The 26,171-nt window shown below is 33.4% G+C and overlaps 1 protein-coding gene across 1 annotated transcript in view; it reads left to right on the top strand.

Moving 5' to 3' along the window:
* The first annotated feature begins 1,694 nt into the window (after positions 1–1,694).
* The window catches only part of LOC149807271 (tetraspanin-18-like), a 51,253-nt gene continuing 26,776 nt past the window's right edge, over positions 1,695–26,171 (top strand). Inside the window, exons 1-6 of the mRNA XM_089964287.1 lie at positions 1,695–1,771; positions 15,444–15,523; positions 18,729–18,849; positions 21,683–21,837; positions 22,118–22,192; positions 24,649–24,753. Coding sequence (XP_089820413.1) covers positions 15,464–15,523; positions 18,729–18,849; positions 21,683–21,837; positions 22,118–22,192; positions 24,649–24,753 — 516 coding nt within the window. The 5' untranslated portion in view covers positions 1,695–1,771; positions 15,444–15,463. The remainder of the gene's footprint in view (positions 1,772–15,443; positions 15,524–18,728; positions 18,850–21,682; positions 21,838–22,117; positions 22,193–24,648; positions 24,754–26,171) is intronic.

Below are 26,171 nucleotides of genomic sequence, written 5' to 3'. Positions count from 1 at the left end.
ATAATAATAAATACGTTACATACCACATTACACACACACACACACACACACACACACACATATATATATATATATATATATATATATATATATATATATATATATATATATATATATATATATATATATATATATATATATATAGTAATGTAATATACTAATTTACCCTGCACCTTAAGTTGTATGTTAATGCAAGATAATAATGTACTCTTCTTTGTTAGTTTACCCGGCGATTCTAACCGCTGTAACAGAAAAAAATATTATATGTTACTGTTACAGTATGTTATGTTTTCCTATTTACGATCGTCAAATGAAATACCATTTTCTTAGGTTCGGAGCATATGTTCGACGAAAATGAAGTTTCCTAGGTCTGCAAATTATCCAATAGGTGGCATAATCATTTGCATGAAACCGGAAGTTCGTCTTCTAGTTATTCAGTGGGTGCGGCCAGCAGAAAACAAAGCCTTTTACATAATCTTAAATTAAAAAGTATATAAGTTACATTGTACTTCTTGCTAGATGAAAATGCTAAATAAATTAGGAGGAACTGTAAGCTGTATGGTTAACACGAGAAGTATAGTCCGTCATTCCTTCCCCTCGTAAACATAGTAGAACTTCTGCTATTCTTACCCTTTTTAACTACACATTACTCGAGTCGGCCATTCCGACCCCTCGTAACAACACATTACTCGAGCCAGCCATTCCGACCCCTTAACAGAACATAACTTCGCTCTTCTGATCCTATTACTCGCATTACAAAACAATATAAATGTACGTTGTTATTACGGTGTGTTGTGTTTTTCTATAAGTGAACATCAAAGGAAAGTTACCTCCTTCTTGAATGCATTGATTCCTCCGCCATTTTGTTCTCTCAAAATCCTGCTGTTACGTTGATTTCCACCTATGGAGTAATCCTTAAATGAGGAACATGTACACAGAAGAGGTTTTTAAACATACAAAACACAAAAAATACAACTTAAACGGCTTACAGACTGGCACAAACATAGGATATGAAGTGCATTCCGTAGTTAAGCGTCACTGGGCGTCCAAATTAATATTCCGGATACAATATCTCAGATAGCTGTTGGTAAAGTATACATTTGGTTAACTTTTCTAATTACCAATATGTAAATCTCTCTCTCTCTCTCTCTCTCTCTCTCTCTCTCTCTCGTTTTAACCATGTATTTTATGATAATCGGGCCAGGGCTTATTAGTTGATGAGGGGAGTAAAAAAAATGGTATGCCTGCTCTTAGGCTTCTACGACAGTAGTTTTGAACTTAAATATCGTAAGCTCCATGGATTCTTAAATGTGCGGTTTTCATATAAAGGCGACATATACCGACAGTGATAACAGGTCTGAGGTTGGAATAAAGGGATATATTGTTTATGATAACAATAATGTCTCAATTTATAGCATGCCTTTAATTCCTTAATTGTCACGTTTCTGGGCACACTTCCCATGATCGCGAGCTTTAGTTTGGCTATCTGTTAAAAAAGACACGGTATGTCTGAAGAATCAACCTGTATTATACTATGTTTATATTGCACCCATCCGTAACATATCCCTTTAAGTTATTTAACAATGCAACATGAATCGTACGATGTGCCAAATACAAAAGCATAAACCTTCATCCCAGGCAGCGTGGACTATCCCACTAAACAGATTGACAAAACCTTTATACATATGTTAGTTGTTACCAAAGACAAATATATTGTCGTGCAGTTAGTGTGCATTGTGTATACAGAGGTATCTCTTTCGTCAACTTTAAGGTCAGTATTTCAACCAGCGATGAAGGTGTGTGTGTGTGTGTGTGTGTGTGATACTATTTCATTATATACGAAATTGACTTTGTATAAAGAACTTTTTAATACTGTAAGTCATTATATTTTTGCGTAAATTGAGCATATTTGCGACATAAAAATTGTTTGTAACTAACGAATCTTCAATATTATGTATATTTGTCAATAATAGTTTTAATGAATGTGGGTTGATTGCAACTGTTAATCGTTAAAGTTGCGTGATTTACAGTGCGATTTCAAGTGAGAATGGAAGTATTCTTGAAACGTCAGATTCACACAAAAACTATTGTCGTTGATGATTTAATTTGAGGTTTGGTGCGGGTGGCGGTAGTTCAGTAGGGAACAACCACAGGTAATCCAATAATACTTGTACTGGGGAAATAAATATAGACGTATATTGTGCATCAAATCCATGCTTACTTTGGCCATGAAGTGTTTATTAAATAAACTATACTTTTCTGTTGATTTTGTTTTACTTACCTTTAGGAAACTGTTCCTTCTCGTTCTGGTACTTGCTTCTTCAATTTTCTTTGACGCTTAAACGGCTGAAAAAAATATTAATTTATCAAAGTTTCGTAGCATTATAGAGAAATTAACTTTCAGTGGCTAATATCTGCGCGAGCATTTTAGATTTGTCTTTTTGAAATATTTTACGAATTCGTCTAATAGATATCACGTGCAGCGATACTTTTGCCTGTTCAGCTGTTTGAAGAAGAAAAAAACCTAGCTTACTACACTATCAATACCGCCAGGTAAAGCTTCTGTTGAAATTGTCTCTAACGGAAACAAATAAGAACCAGCATTTATCAGGTCCTTTTTAACTGTTAGCAAACGAATTACATTTGCCTCCTACATTCAACCCCCCACCCCCCACTAACAGTCTGAGAAAAAGCTGATATTTTTATGCAGACAGCAGTGACTGTAATAACTGTTTTTGTTACAATCTTGACCTTAAACAACACTTTTCTATAACCAGTTGCTGCAGTTTTCTACCCAATTGTAAATTGTCCCTAACTTTGTAAATAATTTAAATGTTTTCTCCGAAAATCCTTCCAACTATGTTAGACTTCCAACTAATTAAGCTTTTTCTTACTTTCAACACATTTCGACTGTTCTTGCAATACAACTATTATGTTCGTGTTCGTGTTTATCTTGTTTCGAAGTCTTAAATATGCTTTCCATACATGCACTCTCCGATTTCGTGGGATGCTACAGCATCAGCAACATCTGTATTATCACTTAATTTATGTTTATCTTCTGTAATGAATAATCTAGTAACTGAAGTTAGAAGCCCTCCACTTTTAATTCGTCCGCGGAATCAGCAAATTACAGCCCCATCTCTAGTATCTATTGGTTAAACAGTTTGCATTCTTGTTTCTTCTGATATTTGTATTAGTTGCTTTTGTTCAGCTGTGAATTCAAGCCTTGTTGTGTCCAGCTAATGCTTAAAAAAAATTATTGTAATCGATCGTGTTTGTGCTAGGTCCTAACATTACCTTGAAGCTATTGTTCCAAAATTTGAATTATACTGAATTTGCCATAGAATCAAGTTTTCATAATAAAACATTTTCGAGCCTACTTTTATTTTTTGTAACTTTTAGCTGATTTCGTTTCAAATGTTAGTGTTTTGTGTGTGTGTGTGTGTGTGTGTGTGTGTGTGTGTTGTATAGTTTAATCATTTCCGATCAAAGTCAATATATGGTACAATGCGTATATTTAATGTTCTTTCTGATTTAATGCCTTGTTTTGTTGCCTTTAAATTTATATTAATTGTTAGATTAATAAATCCTGAACGTTCCATCACGGTGGTACTTTTAATTGACGTATTCATTCACAAGACGTTTTTGTCACGCCCATTATTATTCGTTTCACCGTATTCGTTTTTGAACATTATAAATGTTAATACCAATATAGTCATCAGCATAGATTCTTCGCTTGAATTTTAAACCATTCTCACAATTACGATCCTATTTTTGCTGAGTAATAATTAATAATTAATTTCAATTGTACTATACCAATTGAATTGTAAAATCCTGCTCTAGTTTTACTGTCAGGACCAAAGGAAGAAATAGGCATATTATTCATTTTAAAAAATATTGTAGATCGTTTCCTATTTTTGTGCTATGCAGTGCAAACCAGTCTTGGGCCTAATGCACATGTAAGGAATGGAAGTCGACTACCCCTAGTGATTATTTATAATGTGTAAAGGATTTCAATTCATTAATTTGTATTCGATTTGCTATTTGGCTTTATACATTCACTGGTCCAATAATTTGTTTATTTTATTTTTAATTTTCTCGTGACCCTAACGGAATGTGAAAATATACAAAAATATAATTGTTCTAGTGAGTTCGGAAAAAAATGTTATAAATTCGACTAATCTATCCGTTTCATTTTCTTTGATTTGCAATCTTCTCGTCAGTCTTTATGGAACAGTGAGTACTCTAGGAGTGATATTTCCATACTGCTCACTAAAAGCTATATTTCATATTCACATTCAGTAACGATGTCGGACATCCATTTTGTTGTACAATTTTTTAAAAATAAATTTTATACCCAATTTTTGGAGAAACTGAAAAGAACCACTCACATCTGGATAATTTAACGATATGAGCTAATAATGTCCACAGTCGAATCGGAGAAAAACTTATAAAAATTTTTATGTGAACCCATCAAGTCCTGGTGAGTTTTTATTATTCATTTTCTTAAGCGCAGAGGGATACTCTGGTATAGGTAATGGGCCTTCCGCTTGCAGCGAGTCTAATCGAAATACGAGTCTACTTGAAATACGAGTTTAATTGAAACACGAGTCTAATTGAAACACGAGTCTTATTGAAATACGAGTCTACTTGAAATACGAGTCTAATTGAAACACGAGTCTAATTGAAATACGAGTCTACTTGAAATACGAGTCTAACTGAAACACGAGTCTAATTGAAATACGAGTCTACTTGAAATACGAGTCTAATTGAAACACGAGTCTTATTGAAATACGAGGCTAATTGAGATAATTTGTAGCATAAGGATTGTCAGCTCGAAAACCGAAGAATGCAGCTCATCAAATTACCGGAGTACAAATTTTTGATAGAAATGTGTTTTTCCAAAACACTATTTGTAGCTTGTAATTTTATTACTATTATCTAAACTAATTCTTGGAATAATTTTCTCTACATAATTGTCTTTATCAATTTTCCGAAATAATTGGTACCTTTTTAGCCCGTAACTTTTGTTTAGTTATCGATCTGAAACGTTCGATCATCCCACCAACACACCTTTTGCCTTCTATTCTCAAAAATTTGAAATTTACCTACGGTATCCTAAAAAATCAAGTTTTTACTGATTCTCACACACTGAGGATCAGTTGATAGGCTTTATTAAACATTCAAATTGTTATGTCTCTTTGTTGATCAACGAATGTCAAAGATAGCATCATTTGTGAAAAATCTGACTATTTAACTTATTCCTTTTTCAGAAAATTATTGTGCGCCTGATGAAATTAAACATTGTATGTACTGGGGTGGGGGGCGATTTTGAACAAAGTAGATCGTTTGTAATCTGGATTTTTTTTTCTATCTTCAAACCTCTGCTAAATCTACCAGAGCTATTATGTCATCCGTCTGCTCTTGAGACCTAGGATTGTTAGTGTTAGGCTAAATCAATGAATCAAGACCGTAGTTTGTGGGAACATACCAGTTCCCAACACTAATGATGAAAATGTTGACAAATGGTTCGATTGTTTACTAAACTTTTTTGTAGAATTGATATGCTTCCTTATTTGGATTATAAATCTCTATGTTTACTTTGATCAGACATATGCAGTATATAAATTCGATTGTTAGGGTTGATTTCTACACTGTCACAACCTGTGATACTAAAATCGTAAGAAATACCAATTTAGCACGTTGAGATGCAGAAACAAGAAAGACTCTTGAATTACCAGTTTTGATTCCAAAAAGATATGAATATTACCCTTCCCAGCCCTATAGGTAATAATGCATTCTGTTTAAGGGATACTCTGTCATATATAAGGATGTATTTGCTGATAATATGTACAAAATAGTTACTATTTATGTACAATTGACATCTCATAGTCTCTGATTCATTTTGTTTTATTTTGTTATCAATTCTACACCTTTAATTATCTCATAATTATGCAAAAAAACTAATTAATTCAGTTATACTTAACAACAACATTAACAACAATAACAAAAACTAATTGCCATAAAAATCATAGCTGCCCTCCACTTTGGCATCTGTGACCTTGACCTTTGACCTTTGGGTACGAGAATCGGTGATGTGGTGGTGGCTGAGAGCGAAGGAGTATCAATACTCGAATATTGACTACTTATAAAATTGTATGAGAATTGGTTCACTGAAATTTGTCTTATTCTGCAGAAAGCACCAAAATCATATTTTCAGCTGCAGTGACATTGCCCTTATACCTAGCATACCTAACATCGACATTCTTTTATCTCTGCTCCTGAGTAAGCCCCATAAGATGTATGTAGAGTGGGGGCGATGACCACAACAAACGAAAGTTCTGTTGCAAAGACCACAATGTCTACGAATAGGCGGACAAAAGAGCATCATTATCGCTATATCCTACGCCTTCTGTCTGTGAATTCAAAATGATAATAATAATACTATTAATAGATAGTTTCATTAATCTCCCAACCATTTATATTATCATTACTGCTGTCAACATTATTGCATTATTGTTCTTTTAACACTCCATGAAAAGATAGGGTATTTAGGAAGTGTGACGGTATTTGTAGGTTTTCTTTGATGGCTATGAGCCAGAGACTATGGGCAAATTTTTGTGCTAAGGATGTTGGTTCATTTCTGCAGCTCAAAACACTATCAACGGTCAAGCTGAAAAGGTAGTTGCTTTAAGTTGCAAATTACATATATTGAAGTTAGTTATGTATTGTACATGATAACTGTTTCAATTTCCATGTTAGCCTGTAACTGTGGGTATTTGCATAGACGATATCGATTAAAAGATACAGTCGCTGTTTACCATACAAAAATTTACTTAGTGTAAAACATTGAACACCAACTCAATTTATAGATGGTGAAGTTTATAGGACTACATATATCATTACAATATATTTTATCATTATTAAATTATGGTTCAAAGTGTTGATTTAAATAATAGGATTATGCAAATCAATTACACAATATGGTGAAAAATGATAACAATAATAAGAAGAAGAATAGGGCACCATGGTCCGATAGTAATTGTCTTGTCCAAGGTGTAGGTGATACAAATTATTTTTACCTGGTGTAAAACCAGCGTTGTCAGACATCCTTGCGCAAAATTTGAATCCTAATCTTGCAAATTCACCAAGAACCCTTTTCTAGATAACCGTTGCACATTTTAGCTCTCAAACATGTTAGAAACTATCATAGACTAATAGGATACAATGAACAAACTTAACATATTGTTGCATACATTAGAAATTGAAGTCGGTGGGTGGACTAAAGCAAATAAGACCCCAGGATAAAATATTAAATATTGATGTTTAATTTTAGAAGATGAATATCATTTCCTTCTTGAATGTCGTTTGTATTCGGAACTGAGGATAAGTATAGTCCCAAGTACAAATGGATAGATCCAGACGCGTTTAACTGTGCTGATTTAATTTCTTTATCTACTGCATCTATAAACGATAATACTAAGTAGTCTATCTATGATCCATTCTTGATTACAAAGCTCTTTAATCGAGTTATATATTCGAAATCATTTTTTTTTAAAAGTAAATAATGCATACAGTACATGAATTTGATGCAAAATTACAAGATGCATGATGGTTGTTGTTGTTGTTGTTGTTGACAACAGCAATAATAATGCATCTCTGGGATATACCTAAAACACGATCTTATCAATTACATCATTCTAGCAATTTCAGCAATAAGCGTTACAAATAGATCGAAATATTATTCAATACTATTGATGGGCTGTTGTAAGTGATGCGTGGAGTTGATGCCCTAACCGTTCTTCGTTTCCATATTTACTATGACGTAATACGTTGATTTTTATTAAACATATCACTTAATCTTGATTCCCAAAACTATGATGTTGATGTTGTCACAAAGTGATATTCGCATTAGTTTGATAAATTTGTATGTTTGTAATAATAGTTAATCCACTCTTGTCATGTCATCCGTAAATAGGTTACATTTTCATCTTATTCAAACCCTGGGAGGTGCCTTGGCAAAGATATCGTTCATCTAATATCATCTTCCTATTATGGATATCTCAAGAATTTGAAAACAAAATAGACGGGCATCATTTAGTTCTTCAAATTAGCATGTGTTTGCAAAAATTCATTACCGCTTTAAAATGGTAGCTGAAAAGACGTTAACAACAAAACAAAACTACAAATAATAATAATAAGAATGATATAAATAATCATAATAATAATAATAATAATAATGTTACAAAACGAGTGTATATTGTATTCGTATTTACGTTTTTGTATATAGCTTTGTTAGGTTTCAGTGATTGTTTGTTTGATAATGGGATGTCGGGACTGGAAAAACGTTTTTGAGACGGGTGGTTGGCCAATCGCTGAGCGAAAACGTCATAGTAGCGCGGGTTGATTTCGTAGATTGGACTTGATTTCTTAACATATTGAATTTTTTTATATATGTTCATGTTATATACTTGTTTAGTAATTGGTCATGTTTGGTGATGTGTGGCGTGTGGTGCCGGTCTTGGGGGTGGGTGGGGGGAAGAGTTGCTTACAGGCATGCAAATGCGGGGTAGAGAGGGTCATGCGCGTTTGAGGTTTGAGTTTCGCCGAAGAAAGAAAGAAAGAAAGAAAGAAAGAAAGAAAATAAGGTAAAATTAAATGAAGGCTATGTTTTCTTAGACTGCTACAATTTATCGCAGAAATGGTAGCTGTAATACAGCGGCTCTTACCGGTTTTTCCTGGATTCTTCCTCCACCAAGTATAGCCTATCTTGCGCTGATAAATGGCATTAAACCCAAAACAGCAACTAACAATTTTTTTTTAAATTTATGACGTGGTCAGTAAACTTACATAATCTTTAGTAAGATAGATATATGTCCAGCATTAAACAATGTCTTCATGTTTGTTGTGTTGGGGTTTGCCTCAAAATATCAATTATGTTATTCACTGAAAAAGAACATTTAAAATGATGATGGATTACTTCTTCAGTTTGATCGCAAACAGTTGTTACAATATGTAGGGACTTTCAATATTTTCCGGGTTATTCTGCGTGTGATCTTCAGTTGTGCATTTCACCAATATAAAAACAAATTTAAAGATAAACTTAACTAACAATTCTCCAATCAAAAACATCATTCTTTAAAAATGCTATAAATTTTTCTTTTACAAATTTATTTCTCAGATTTGTTCCTCAAAGAATTTAACACTTATACCATTAGGAATATTGAAATTTATCCAACGATAACTGTTAATATATTGACCGTATTTACTCGCCTGCAAAATCGGATCCAACTGCAAACTACATAGATCATGATTTGCGTCGCATACTGAGCCGGTATATCAGGCTGTATGTTGCTTGTTACGCTAATTACTCATAATAATATGCATAGATCTAGATGTTCCGGCGCATAATGTGACGACAGATGTGGGTCGATGCAGCTTGGAGCAATACATGCGGTATAATAAATGTTAATTTGTGTTAATATAAATTCCTTTCAACATTATTAAATAACAACTTATACAACATATAGATTCATTTTTTTTCTTCTATTTATATAATTATGCCTTTGAATAATGATGCGTTTCTAGATTATAAACAAATCGTATAATAGGACGTCATCTAAATTCACCATTTGGTAATAGGATGTCGTCCAAATTTACCGTATGGTAATAGGATGTCGTCCAAATTTACCGTATGGTAATAGAATGTCGTCCAAATTTACCGTATGGTAATAGGATGTCGTCCAAATTTACCGTATGGTAATATGATGTCGTCCAATTCACAATAAATTAAAAGCAGTGCTTTTCGCAACATAAAGTATATTATTTTTTGGGGGTTTGTTTTGTTTTGTTTCCCAGTCGTATCAAGATTTTCAGAACAACATACTTCACATCCGTAAAAAAGGACTGCAAGAACATGATTTGACTAAATATTCCAGCCTAAGACGTAGTGATAAATCGACATTTCTAATTTTAAATTTAAGTAAGAAGCTAAAAAAATTACGTTCTTGCAAAACTGTTTTCTATCTTTCAGAAACCTTATAGTTGTATAGAATGTTACTTCCCAATGTTTCTATCCATCTACACCTTTTCTTAATTTATTTCTCAAGTTGAAAAATGCATTTACGTTTTCCTCTGTTGCCATCTATAATAGTTTATTGTTTGTGTTCACTTTACATTTCCATCTATTGCAATAATTGTGGAATGCATTTAACATTAGTTTGAATATCAGTTTTATTATCACTAATTGTACATCAGAATGAAGTAGTTTATCACTTGCATAAATTGTGTTTTGGATCCTTTGCAACGATATAAATTGAAAAACTACTTCATGTCATTGAGAAATAAAGAAAAAGACAAAAGGAAAATATTTTTGGGTATGTGAAAATGCTTGAATATTCACCACAAGTCTCATACAAGTAGTGATAGCTTTATACATTCTCTATATGACATAAAACCTTTCCCTGAATACTTTATTAAACTATTATTTATTGTCCGTTTGTATTTTCTACTAGTATCTCTTTCTGCGCTCTTTTGAATTTAAAAAATCCAATATACTATATAACCGTTCTGTCTAGAGAATTTAAATGCTTGCCTTGAGTTCTCTTATGACTACATACAAATTTACCAGTCGTAATGTATAATGCACTGGTATCAAAAGGATTGCTAACTTTACTACATATTGTTTTTAAGGTATATTTCATATTGTTGTAGCAACACAAGTACTTGTTTGTTATATTCAATTGTTTGTTATATTCAGTTGCTTGTTATATTCAATAACACTAGTATTAACATAATTACCAATCGCAGCTGGTCTCGTATTATCAAGCTTTGTATAAAGCGTATGGGTTCCTGCATAATTCCACAATTCATTGTTGAGGTTGAAGTTTGAATAGCTTTTTATGATCGGAACAAAACCTAGTGCCCCAAAAGTAATTTATTTTATTTTGATCAGATATTTTTCAATATTCTTCGATCATCAATCTGAACAAGTCAGATCTTTTTACGATGAAAGTCATTAGGCAAAAGAGTTGTTTTATAAGACGAATTATTATTATTGTAATTTTAAATATTAGTGTAACCCAACAGTATTTAGCGCATACTTTGTGTGAGCGTTAGTAATAAGTACTGTTAAATATCAAATATTGAGTAAACTTTGATGATGATTTATTTGACTATGAAGTAAGGTTTTTATGTAACTTATCTGTCGGTTTTTCAAGCGGGAGAGAAAGCAGATAAACTCATTTTTTAACATATAAAATCTATCACATAGCTAATGTCTCTAGTCGAACATGGTTGATCAAGGTTGCTCGCACCAAGTTGTCTAACAAGGGTCAAAGGTATTCAAGTGCTTTATAGCTTTGAACATAATTTCATGATTATAAATAAAAGGGGTGAAAATAATAATAAAGAAAGAGTTATTTGTGGGAGGAGTTACGTTAAATTTTCAACTCCATTAATTCAAAAATAGTTGGCAATTAACTACAAGTAATTTTCATATATTTAAAGTGTCTTTTAATTAGCAATACTATAAATTATTTTACTTAATATTCCAGTTAATGTTTATTCCTTTATTTTATCTTTCTTCAGTTTCTTCATTTTTGTAGTGATTATTGTTTGCTCGTTTGCTCATTTGCCTCCATTTTTCTGACATTATTCGCCTGAAGCTTAAGAACTTTCTTCACTCCTTATTGTTACTAAACTAGATGGATACAAATAATAGTTATAACCTATTCAAAACGAAGCAATCAGGGTTTTTACAGAAAATGGTAAATTAATTTTGAATTAAATGTTAATATGTACCCTCACAGCTAATTGTTAAAAGTTGTATTGAACTTTTCGGTCATTTCTGGAAGGTTTTTACGGTTAATAGCGCAGAGTTCAAAATAGTTGTTGTTGTTGTTCTTTGTTTGTTTGTTTGCTTGTTTTTATCTTGCAATATTATTGTAAAAATATACACCTACCTGTCACTTTTCTCCAGTGCCAATTCTAAATTATACTGATATACATCAAATCACCTACATTCTCATCCATTTATGCCCTCAAATATTTTCTGCAAAAGGTTTCAATTTTAAGGAACTGTAGAGTCACCACGCTTTTTAAATAAAACAGTAAAGACCAATGCAAATAAACAAGTAACTAATTTGTCATTTTTACATTAAGTATAAAACACTTATGAGAAACTTTCTTGGGGTTAAGAAGACAGATTGCAGTATACGGGAAGTTTAAATCTCAGAAACGTAACGGTAAAGGATGAACGTCAGAATAGGAAACGAGGCGATAACGTTAGAATATTGATATTGTATTAACATAAGAAATACAGTGTGTACAAAAAGGAAGTAACTGTGACAAAAGCAGTCTTTTTTAACAGCGAATAGATTAAAGTAAATTATATTTAATTAGAGTGGATTTTAGTAAATTAAGCGTTCGTATAGCTTAGTATAAAATAGTATAGTAAGTATAGTATGGTATGGTATGGTATGGTACAGTACAGTACGGTACGGTACGGTGCGGTGCGGTGCGGTACGGTACGGTACGGTACGGTACAGTACAGTACAGTACAGTACAGTACAGTACAGTACAGTATAGTATATTATAGTATAGTATAATACAACAAGGCACAGAGCATTATAATAAAAGCACGTATAATTATCCCAAAAAAGAATAAGATAACATAATATATTTAAACCACGAGCATTAAATCAATAAAATTAAAGTTGTCTAGTCAGTTTAACTGATTGAACTCATTTCAGTTCATTTTAATCATTTAGTAGCGTGGGGGCAGCAACAGGTTGCTGTCGATATATTATATATCTGTACATATAATTGAGCCTTGTATTACCAAAACAATGTCATTACAAGTTCCCGAGAGATGATTATAAATATTTACCTCTATTCGTGAGCACGATGTGGATTTATAACGGTTGTTAGCTGAGTTGGTATATTCCAACGTAACTTGAAGCGATCCTTTTGTTCTTTGCAACACTAAGATGAGGTACATTGTACACAATGTAGGTACATTGTACACAATGCAGTTATAATGGTCACGCTAACGTCTAAGCCGTCCCTTTATCGGAATAAACACAGCATGAATACAAGCAAACACAATCACCTATTAATAATGTTTCGCTCAATTAAATTTCAAGGGAATTTCAACCTCATATGGATCAAATGGTTTTAGAAATTTAACTCCTTTTTATGAATATGCATCTATGTTGGAATATCATTTGAAACAGTGTAATTTAGGTCGGTTTATTGAAAGAAAGTCAATCCTCGTTGTGTTGGTATTCGATCTTCTGTCATCGTCCTCTTTGATATATTTTGCTTCAGTTTTAAGATACATTTAGGTGTCGTTACATGCATCTTTTAAATTAAACCATAATTTTGACGTCATAAAATTGTCGATAATTTTTACTCATCAAAATAAAATGACCAATAGAAAAACTGAGATTCTTCACTGACATTCGCATGACCCAATTCAATTTTTAATTGTTTCCTTTGTTCGATTTTGTCATTGTCACTTGAATAATATCTTTTAAAATTTTTTAAATTCGCGGAAAGTTTATCGCTACTTATTCTGATTATCCCCGAAACAGAATAGATCTCAAAGATGGCTGATTTCGATAGGGATTAGGAGAGGAGTATGGGATAGATTATAACGAGGAGTCAGTGGATAAAGCTAAATATGCTCCATGATGATATCAGGATAATAAATTAGACTGATCGGGGATGGGAGGGAAATCCACCACATTTTATGAACACTTGGGGGTTCCCTGCCTATCTTCCTCTTGGCATTCAATTTGTAAATTATATTCGCATTACGTGGAATTGGGACAAAGTACGAGTCTTTTATACCTCGCATAAAAGACAGGATCATTTAGTTTAACATTAAATGTACCACGTACACATACGCGACCATCGAAGAGGATAAATTTCAATGTGTTTACCATAAATGCATGACAAACATATTGACACACTATTATATCTTATTTTGTAAATGTATTTTATAAATGTAAACAATTTTTGTATAAGCCGTAAATCTCAAACGCCCACTTTAAACCGAAATCGTGAATCAGAAGGTAAAATTTCGGCATCATGACAGTAATACGCATGTGTACGTTTTTAATTACGTTACAATTAACTTTATGATAATCGTTGTGTCAAACTTAATAATAATAATCTTTTTCAATATGTTTCTAATTCACCACGTCAATATATTAGTGTTTGTCACGCATTAATGCTAGACAACGCTTTCAAATACAGATAGGATATTTACTTGAAATGCGTGAATAACAGGCAAATTTCATCGAGTAGGTGAAAAACTTTGAATGTTCACGAGTTATTGACTCGCAGCAAGCAAATCAATTTATTTTGTAAGCAAATCAATTTCTTTTGTTTAGTACTCAAACGTGTTGACTCAAAACAAGTATAACAACTTGACGTAGCAGTTTTCGTTCTGTATATCGCGGGACAATGTCACCTTGTGTGTTCTGCCATGTCTTGTGTATATTTTGAAAATATCGGTAGTAACATAACTATCCTTTATAATTAGGGGGAAAACATCACAAAAATTGAAGAAAAAGTGTATACACATTGTGTGATTATGAATTCGGTTCGTGTGCATAGGAAGGGTCACTTACCAATAGTCCAAGCAGCGGGGAGTTTAAAATTGACTCAGCTTACTTGACCACAATGTTATATGTGTCTATTGATGGAGCTGTGAAAAAATATTTCTGGTATTTCAATCCAGTGAATCGAAATTATTTCTCTTGGAAGCTCAATTAATTCACAGCCTAACATAAAACAAAATTAAGCACATAGTCAGAATTAATACAACAAGCTAATGATATGAAGAAATAGTTGGCTCACTGTAATTTATTCAGGCACATTTCAGTGTTAGCAATATGTTTTCAAATAACATATAACTTCATAAACTTAATTCTTAGCAGTAACTAAGCAGATACACACGAACGTATCACATTCTTTTTAATACACTAGCTTATCATTTAGGGATTGAAATGAATTAGTCTTTTCTATATTTGTTTTGATTTTTAATTATTCGATAACCTTTACAGTTTTAAATGCAAATTTACAACTGCTTTTTGAGAAGTGACTGTCTGTTTTCACACGCTTTATGGCCTAAGTTTTCACACCTTGCCAAATCAGTGACTGTTACCGATAATAATTATGGATCAAGGAAAATATAAATTCACTCCGAATGAAATTTTCTTTTCTTTCTGTAAGTCTTATTTTTTCTTTCTTTCGCTTTTCTTTCATTTCTTAAAATACTTTATTTATTTATTTAGTTAGTTTGCTTTCTCAATCAAAATATTAACAATAGCGCTGATATAAAAGTGATATACTTTTGAGTTACTATTGGAAGAATTAAAAATGAAATGGGTTTTACGAAATAAGTCTTTGGATCTTCCTATCTTTTATTCCAGGATCAAAGACAACGGCAAAAATGGGGTGCGGTACATGCTGTGGAAAGGCAACCCTAATTGTGTTGAACCTGATTATTATGGTAAGACCTGAAATCTTGCACATCAACTGTCTAGCTAAGGTACATTTCCAGTGAGTAAGGTCAGGGGTTAATTGTGTCGCTTAGAGCTGTAATTCAATATGGATGGCATAATTGTTACATCTTGGAAAAGAGCAGAGGTGGTCCTAATTGAACAGCCTCCATAGAAATTCAACATGGAGGCAGCAATATCTATTGTGACGTCACTGCATTATTTTTAAAGGAATAACACTTTTGGTGTCTGTTTTCTCATTAAAATCTATTAAGTATGTGTGAACGCATGATCAGCTAAAATATCTAATTGTCTGATGTTATCATCCTTGCATATATATAAATAGGAGATATATCTGTGCGAGGTACTGGTTTGGATTGTGCGAATAATATGGAGAAAAGAAAAAAAACTTATCACAAATGCTGATGATCATGTTGATAAGTTATGAGATTAATAAAGAGGCTGTACAAGTTGATGCTTAGACAGTAATAGTTTTAGGTCTTAAAGTTTGTTAAATATTGTAAGTTGGAGAAAACACGTTGTCAACAAAATAACTACTTTTCAACAAAGTTATTGTGAATAAGCAAACAAAATTCAAGAATTGTAACAATATGTTAAAGACAGCAGAAAACAAACTGAGATGCAAAGGACTTCTTTAAACAGAAATTCACCACTTTTTCTGATGATAAGCACGGCTTGAATACGGTAAAAGAAACAGCCTACGAAATACCGAATATTCAGCAATATTTACAACCAAGCGAGTAACGGATAAACTCTCTGATGAGTTCATTAGATAGTGCTATGGAAAATAAAGGAATATCTGGAAATATCTGGAAGCCATTAACAATGTACAATCCCAATATGATAGTTTAAAGCAAAATCAAATGACTAACACAAAATAACAACAAAAATGATGTTAACGATAATTATAACGACATTAATGTGGATGAGAGCATGATCCGAGCTCTGAAAAGGACTTATGATTTATCACTCATTGGTATAGATGACGAAATCAAAATTTTAAAGGATCAGACAATTGTGCGCACGCCACTATAATTAAACTCAACAACAAAGGATTAGACTTTTTCAGGATTTAAAGATGAATTCACTCCCTAAAGAAAAGATTGAAAAATCGGGCAAACGGAATTGGTTCACCGAGGCATACATGCAGTTAATAATATCGCTTTGTTACAGGATATTATTAACGTGTTAAGCAAAACAATACAAAATGGAAAGATTAAACAAATTTAGATGAAAAAAATATAATTTAATTAAAATGATTTTAAAACTAAAATAGATGCACACACTTGTTGGATTAAGCAATAAATCTGATACAGTTAAAAATGAAATAGACCTATACATGGATGAAATGAACATAGAAATGACTATTGAATTGGATTTTATAATTTTATACTTGATAAAATTAAACAGAAAATTTATTGGTAGAAAATGGAGTTGGGTAATAAGTTGTGATGGTTTTAATGCCACTTTTAAATACATTATTGATTATTTTATACCCAGTAAATGGGAGCTAAATGCCTCAGTATCCTTAGCAAGCCAAAAATATGAAGAAAGAAGACCCAACAGAAAATAGTATCACATTAGTTTACAATGATTTCTGAAAGTGTGCATAAGTACATAGATCTCAGCTTATAAAACAGACAAAAATATAGAAATTACAGTGTTTTATACAGAATGTCATCTTTCTCGCACAATAGTTTAAATTAGAAGAGTAAACGGAAGGATTGGAGTGAATTGAAAACAATACCCAACACATTTGTCGATGATATTCAATTATATATATATATATATATATATATATATATATATATATATATATATATATATATATATATATATATATATATATATACAAAGGCATGTTTGACTCATATGTCTTGAATTGACATAAAACCGCCATGCAAGAAGTCAGAGGCATTACAAACTTCTTTTTCTCCCTATGTAAAATAATTATTGGCAGCATGTACAATACATTGGACTTACATTTTTATTAGAATCATATTAATTTTGCCCCCATCTAATTTTTTACTCCCAGTTCAATATTTTCTCTGGATTCTTCACAAGAATATTACCCCCTCTCTCTCTCCATGAATGAGTATGTATGTATGGATGTATGTATGTATGTATGTATGTGTGTGTGTGTACGTGCGTGCGTGCGTGCGCGTGTGTGTGTGTGCGCGTGCGTGCGTGCGTGCGTGCATGTATGTATGTTTGTGTGTGTGTGTGTGTGTGTGTGTGTGTGTGTGTGTGTGTATGCATGCGTTGACAGATTGATACTGATTGGGCTTCTTCTGAGTTTGATTGCTGTCAGTATTCTACATCATCATTTAGCCGAGTTATAGTTCTTGATTAATTATCGGACATAAAACTTGCATTTTCACACTGCTAGCTTTTTTTATGAATGGATTCCTACCACTTTTGATTGACCGCTCCGGTGGAATTAGATCATCTGCATCCCATGACATTATTTAGGGGAGTTATATGCCGTGGTTGTCTCCTTTAATGAATTTCAATCAAATTTAGTAGTCAGCATAATATTGACGAGACTTCGGGTGGGTTTGATTGTTAGTGTTGGCAAGTTATACGTTAAGCATGAAACATAATCGCTCCCGATTCTCGGACTCACCCACGTTCTTTTATACTCAATAACTCATTTGATTCCAATTTGATTTTAGGCAAAATTTGGAATGTACTTTTATGTGACACCCATACAGCTCTTTATTGATCTATCTTAAGAAAAAATTGATTCTCAGCTTACTACATTATCACTTAGTGAAGTTACAGCCGAAGAATGTTGGACCAAAATAATTTTGTTTCAGTATAATTACTCCTTAATCACGTCTTCGTTTCGTGTAAATGTTATAGGTTGCTTTTTATAAATGAAGCGTGATCTAATTTCGATTGTCAGTGTGCTACATCTTCAGCTGTATCTTCCTTTAGAAGTATATTTTAACGTCATTTATCTATTTGGTCTTTAACAGTTCAGTCCCAGACTTCCGATGAAAAGTGGAGGACATAAGTTCTTGAAAGTGGCTAGTTTGTAACGGCGCCATCAGACATTTTTCGGGGAGTGGCGCAAGCATGTAAGCCCCTCCCCCCGCCTTGCCCCTATGTGCCGACACCCATGCTTGTCTGATCTTCCGCTGGACGACTAAAAAAACTTTTCCTCTTCATAAGTATTCAGAATTATTTCAGATCGTTTCCATGGCATTGCTGGCTGGTGGTTTATTCGTCAGATTTGGAAAGGATGTAATTAAACAGTACCAGCAAGAACTGCTGGATAAGATCAAAGCAGGCATCTCAAGTGCAGGTCTAGGTAAGATCTTGGTCATATTTTCTCTCCAGTATCCATGGTATCAACCAATGGGCTTAAACGTCGTCTTTTTTACGTAGGCGAAATCTTCGGGTTTCCTCGGATCTTAACAATCATATTATTCCGAAGAGTCTCAGTGACGCCAGTGACTATAAAATTATATCTAAAAAAGTGTGGAAACCCTTAAAAGATTATATAATATATAGTGCTTTACAAATCATCGAGGCCTAAAACGGTGACATCGAGTCTGAAAACTCGAATTTACCCCTAATCACTAATTTCTTAATGCAGAAGGCTACCGGTTGTTCTCAACACATCATGAAGAGAGAAATTGTGCATCTACGTAAGTCTTACTGACTCAACATGTTTTCACATGCATTTTATAAGAAAGTTTGCGACCGTTATATTTTAACCGTAGAAACGCGTAATTTTATAAGCATTTCGGTCATTCATTGCTATGGGTCATCTGTTATGTGAGATACTTTTACAGTTGTATGATGACGGCAGTGTGAGATTTACGCATTATGGTGCCCTATTTGGAGATAAATTTGAGAAATTCAGGAAAAATAAAATCTCAAACAGAATTATCATGTATTTATTAAATTATTAAATATTTAAGTATCATATGAATCACGCAAGACATGAAAGTAATTTGGTTGGCATCGATAAATGGCACGATTGGTGTGCAAAACTTCACTCTCGGATAAGTATATCATAGCTGTATTGCATTTTCTTCGTTGGTGTCTGTGTTCTCTTTATCTGTTTGAACCAGAAAATGATTACATGTCCTCAGCTTCCCGTGGTATTCATCTCCATTAAGCCAATTTGTATTTGACGTGGATTTAAAAAGCATACGAGTCCGTCATTTATGTGCATCATACTAGAGGGTCTAGGCATTCACAATTGCAAAATCGAGCTTTGTTATCTTATAGACTTCCAGTTAAAAGAAACAATTAAATCAAATACTTTACTTGATGTTTCACCGTCAGGTACTACATTAGAGATATAAGGAATAGATGTCGGCAAGCATTGTATGCGTTATATACATATGTAAAAACAATACAATTTACTGAAACAGCTAATACAGGTTGAGATCATTTAGACGAAATATGCCTAAAACTACATTAAATAAACTGCGTCTGATACCAACTTCTAAATTTAAATACATTTTTTAAGGTGTGTATATATCTTCAGCATAATTCTTTATAATGATAATACGAGCCTCTGTTATGCGATAACTTTCTGACTGTAATGAGAGTTCAATCGATGAATAGGTTATAATATAAGTGTGTCCCTTTCAACGTGTCAGTATTATTTTATCAAATTCTCGACATGTAGCAAATACGTCACTACTAATATTGTGAGATGACATCGATGAAAATGACGATATAGAAGAGGAAGAGGGGGAAGATGGATTATTCATAAAACATTACCAGGATATTACTCATGACTACACGCTGGCTCGCGTTCCAAGACCACAAAACTTACATTGTGGTCAAGGAAAGGTCAAGTGTAATTTTTTCATGGTCAGCTTTTGTCACAGGTCTGTAACATTTTAACCACTGATTAAAGGCCTTTTTATTAAACTTTATTCGGATATACATCAGTATGTAACCAGCCACATTAGGTCTCCATCTGAACTTCAAGGTCATGGCAAGGGACAATTTATGTGTGTTCCTTGTTCAGACTGAATCATTCCTTGCTTATATTGGTATCACAATTGTCCCTGGATATAAACACCATAGCTAGACAGTGCGCAGTATACCAGTCCAACCTCACCTTAACGTATAAACCTTGGAGGCCAAGGGCACAAAATGGTAAACGTAACTAAGGGAAATAATTGGGAAATAATCATAATGAAACCATATATATATATATATATATATATATATATATATATATATATATATATATATATATATATATATATATATATATATATATATATATATATATATATATATATATATATATATATATATATATATATATATATGACAGTGAGACCACAGGCTCAAAACTCAATTCTTGGCATTAGAAATATCGGACAGCCAGTGGAAACATCTCGTGACCTGTATACTGTGCTGTTTAGGTTCATAAACCTATATCATATTGTTTCTGTTTCGTGTGATCTCCGGTGTAAACATAGGGTGTGTGATGATCCAGTCAAGTTTCCACGCTTTTGAGCGTTAGGTTCTGTAAACAAGCAGGGCGCGGTATGTTTGACGCAAAGTAGCATGACGTCACCGTAGGTCTATCATGAGACTATCTGTGACAACATTACTTTCATGACATAACATAAATGTGCTTGGTTTTCCTTTAAGTTTCCTTCATACCTTGACGCAATCACACCAGCCAAGGGACACAACTCTAGGATCACATTCAAAATTGTGCCACATACCTTACTCGGTTTCTTTTCATGATTTTCAGTTACAATTTCTGCTAAAAGCAGCCTTTGAATTATTTGTTTAAAAATACGTCCTACACCTTGATATCATTTTATCCAAATTTGTTGATGCCATACGGACAGACAGACAAATAAAAAGTGACATTGACGAAGGGTATCACTATAGCCATGAAGCTGTTATATGAATGTTCGACCATCAATATGCAGTTGTATTGTTTTTGTCATGTTTATTCATTAAGTCAAAAGGTAGAGGATAAATTTGCCAGATACTGGGAGGATATCCATTGTTGAATTGTTGAATTACGTCGTTAATGAGTACAGAGCCAGGATTCCTGGAGAATTATATTTAGAAGCAAGAACCACATTGCATTTGGGGTACGTTTCTTATAACAAAATTGTTTATCTTCTATCACTGTCTTCAATTTTCAGACGGAGCAAGCTCATTTTCTGCGGATAATTTTGACCTGGGTAGTTACTTGGAGAGTTTCACTATCATCATGATAGTAATTGGGGCAGTTCTGATGGTTGTATCCTTCTGCGGTATGTGCGGAGCTTGCTGCGAAATAAAATGTTTGCTCATATTTGTAAGTCTCTAAGTCTCTCTCTCTCTCTCTCTCTCTCTCTCTCTCTCTCTCTCTTAGTCTATACTTTCTATTAAATGACAGATTCGATTAGTGACAGGTTTGACCGTTGTACTTATTATGATCTTTCTAGTAATTGAGCTGTTTGCTTCGTTTCCTTGTATTTAATGGCTCATAAGCAGACGTAAGGTTTTATAGTGCTGAAGCAATTGAAATCAAGTGTCTCTGCAAGGTGTCCAATGAACCATAGCGGTTCCGTTAAATTAATTCACTGTCTTTTCAGTACGCTGTTTTCGTATCTATCTTCCTGGCGGCACAAGTTATTTTCATCATCATACTGTTCGCAGCCACAGACACGGTGAGTAAAAGCATGTCAAAGTGTATATGTTACCTCGGGTTGTTATGTAAAAAGTGTGTTAAAGTATACATGTTAACAGGAGTGTGTATGTATAAAGTATGTCGAAGTGTACATGTTAACAGGAGTGTGTATGTATAAAGTATGTCGAAGTGTACATGTTGCACAAGGGTCTTTAAGTAATACGCCTGTCAAAGTATACATGTTAACAGGAGTGTGTATGTATAAAGTATGTCGAAGTGTACATGTTAACAGGAGTGTGTATGTATAAAGTATTTCGAAGTGTACATGTTGCACAAGGGTCTTTAAGTAATACGCCTGTCAAAGTATACATGTTAACAGGAGTGTGTATGTATAAAGTATGTCGAAGCGTACATGTTACCACGGGTCTTTAAGTAAAAGCACGTCAAAGGATACATGTTACTATAGGTTTTTAAGCAAAAAGCATGTTAAAATGTACGTTACCACGGGTGTTTAAGTAATACGCCTGTCAAAGTATACATGTTAACAGGAGTGTTTATGTATAAAGTATGTCGAAGTGTACATGTTACACAAGGGTCTTTATGTAAAAAGCATATGAAAGTATACATGTGACCGCTGGTCTTTGTGTAAAAATCTTTCTAGGCTGAGAAACAGAGGTGAATTTATATCCATTGAAATGCCCCCTCCACCCCGCACCTTTTTAAAAGCAGCTTTAATTATTTGTTCGTGATTTATTTCTTATTTTCTTATTCTGTCATGGGGGTGCCAAAATCTCATTCTTACAAGTGCTGTTTTGTTTTTTGGATAGTTATGGAATCTCTTGATGGTTTTGATACAGATTAGAGCCACCAAACATTATGTACCGCGGTACACACTGCAAAACGTACCATGTATACCGCAGTTATATTAAGGTTCAATATTTTCATTTTCTGGGGCAGAGCCTGACAGTATCTTTTTTAATTTCCTTCTGTAAATCGCTGGGAAAAAATTACATTGATTTATAGCAAACTAAAACTGTATTATATATTATATTATTTGGAAATAATAATTATCTTGATATAAAATAAAATAAAATATCACAGCTCAAAACAAAATCGAAGCTGCCACTCTCACCATCGAAAATTAAATGAATTTGATATGTGCGTGTTAATTGTTAAATAAGTTGTGAACTAAAATCTGTCCCTAAAGTAAAAATAAACAAACCAAAAACAAAAAGAAAACAACAACAGGATCCCAGATCCCATATGTTGGTTCATAAAATATAACCCAGAAGTGTTAACATTGCGGCCACATCTACACAATTGATATATACAGAGAACCTTTGAGTGGGATGACAATACCCTGGCAACATATTTATCAGAGGGGGGCTTGTAAACATAAAACTTATTTTCTCAACAAACGAGAAAATATTTAATGGACTTGAGAAATTACGTTTAAAAAAATGCTCTCAGGAGAATCTTGGATGATTCGCAATCTTACAAGGAATTGACTTAATACATACACAACGCTAGTGAATAAACCCCAAAACTTCGTCTTTTCTAATCCAGAATTTGTCCAAAAGCTTCATTTGGCCCGAATATATTTTACACCTCCTATTTGGCCACCACATTGCCATACGTGATATGTGTCAAACATGTGATTAAAGGAACATAATTATATTTATAATATTCAAAATTAATTTGTGACAAAGTCACCTGTTTTGTACACAAAAAGAAATTAATAATTCTTTGAATTATTTTATTATGAAACATGAAGAAATGCTGTAAATATCATCAAGTTCGTCACAAGATTATTTCAGAATTTGAGTACATTCTTTAACCACTGAAACTAAAGAAGTACAGGTGCAGTGAAAAAGTATCGTGACACGTACAACCAGAAAAAAAAAAAAAACAACATAACGCGGTAAACCGGTATACAAGTAATATTTCGCACCTCAGACAGAGATGATTACCACTAGATACACCTGTGCTAATTAGTGATAAAATCAATTGTCATAAATACTAGCCATAGTCAACTCTCTCTCTCTCTCTCCCTCTCTCTCTCTCTCACACACACACACAAACATACGTATTATATCTAGTTCCTGATATTCTAGTCAACTTTAATATGCACTGTACATTTAAGAGGAAATTCCCTCGATTTGGGAATCACAACTAGAAAATTAACATGGTACACATAAATACTAGATTTGTCATTATACAGGATGATGTTTTATAGAGTACAGTATGTTCGATTTACATTAACTTTGCCCTGTGATCTAAAACATGCCGAAATTAAATACGTTATTTTTTTTTTTTTACAGATCATAATTAATATGTAACTTAATGTTTTTCAACTGATTCATGAACTCCGTGGTCTCGTTCTGTTCGAATTTGAGTTTGTATAACAAAATAGTTTGACGATTTATCACACTTATGTCATATTTCTTCTCTTAAACAGTTCACAATTTTGTCTTTTTCTCATTCTTTCAAATAAAGGCAAAGGGATTTATCAAGTCCCCCTTGCAAAGTACGATGAAAGATTTTCAAGGACTGAACGGAACCAACGTCGCCTCGATCGCGTGGAACTTCATAATGCAGGCGGTAAGAAGCCAATGATTTGTAAGGCATTCCACAAGCAATTAATAAAGACATAGGAGACCAACATGCACTACATGATAGACAGGTGCTTGCCATCACGACTTGATATTACCGTCATAACTTAATTTCTTTCCACCATCCTTTAAAGTTACCAAATTATGAAAAAGTATAATAATTATAGTGAATACATGTTAGATCAGTGTTCTTCTTACATATTCAGCTAATACAATGATTTTTTTTAGTTCCATGATAAGCGCATCCCAAAAATGCTTGAGAGTGGAAAATGTCTTTCGGACCGATTAATCATTATTATAAATGACTCCCTTAAGAAACATCCATCTATACAAATAATCGATTAGTGCCACCATGCCTTCGATTTTATGAAAGCCCGAAGTTAAAGTATTCTAAAAAGGAACTGAAAAAAGTAAGGAAAAACTATAATCCTTTTGCATTGATTTTACACCATTAAAGAAGCGCTCTTGATGGACAAGACGTTGACGTGATGTGATTTTAATGTGGAATAAACAGGAAAGCTCGAAGGAAACATTATACTGTGTTTGGGCGACAAAGTACATATACACGTACAGGGACCAGGAATCTAGCCAGAGACCCAATCAGTGCTAAACGGACGAGATTCTACTTCGTTAATTGCGATTTTGTTTCATATCAAACTTAAGAAATAGTATTGTATCACATGAAAGTTGATTTATTATTTTAATCCATGTTTAGCGATGCAGTACCAATTAAAACACTACAGTATTAGTCCTGTTGCGAGCCGTTTCGCGACCTCTGTTTCAAAGTGGCCAATATCTTCGGTAGTCTAGGTAACCGATCTATGCGGAGCAAAGTGAATCGTAGACGCTAGCCATGCTAAGATTAACAGCTCCTATGTTCGCTGGTACGAGGCCTAAATTGGCAAGCCAATATCGTAGACCGGTAACGAGTGAAATATGTCTCCCCATTAGTTAGTTGCGTATCGGAGTGCGTGGCAGGGATCATGCGATAATGTTGAATGCTATAGTCTGACAATACAAACCCGTTTGTTTGTACCCGCTTATCAGTTAAATAATGGAAGGTTTGATGTAATAAAACGTGCAAAGAACTTATTCAATTCATTCATTGATTTATAGTTTCTAACTGACTTTGAGTAGAGTGGCCCTAACACCATCATCCTATGAGCGTTTCATGCTTAACGGAAGTTTTCAGTGTAATAGACGGACATGCTCGGATCCATTTCCAGTTTCTGGACAAGTCCATTTTCAGCAAAGGGTTGTATTACGACTACAGATGTACATACATAAGTCATCTGCTTCCGATATTTACAATGTCGAATCAAGCACAGGAAAACAATAACAACTACAAATTTTCTTTTCATGTGGATTTAAAAAGCGGTTTAATTTCTATGTTCATATATGCAAAGG

Source organism: Sinohyriopsis cumingii, chromosome 1 (assembly GCF_028554795.1).
Source record: "Sinohyriopsis cumingii isolate HCF-2022 chromosome 1, ASM2855479v2, whole genome shotgun sequence".
NCBI lineage: Eukaryota > Metazoa > Mollusca > Bivalvia > Unionida > Unionidae > Sinohyriopsis > Sinohyriopsis cumingii.
Note: the sequence above shows the minus strand (reverse complement) of the source record. Positions and strands in the feature narration are given on the sequence as shown.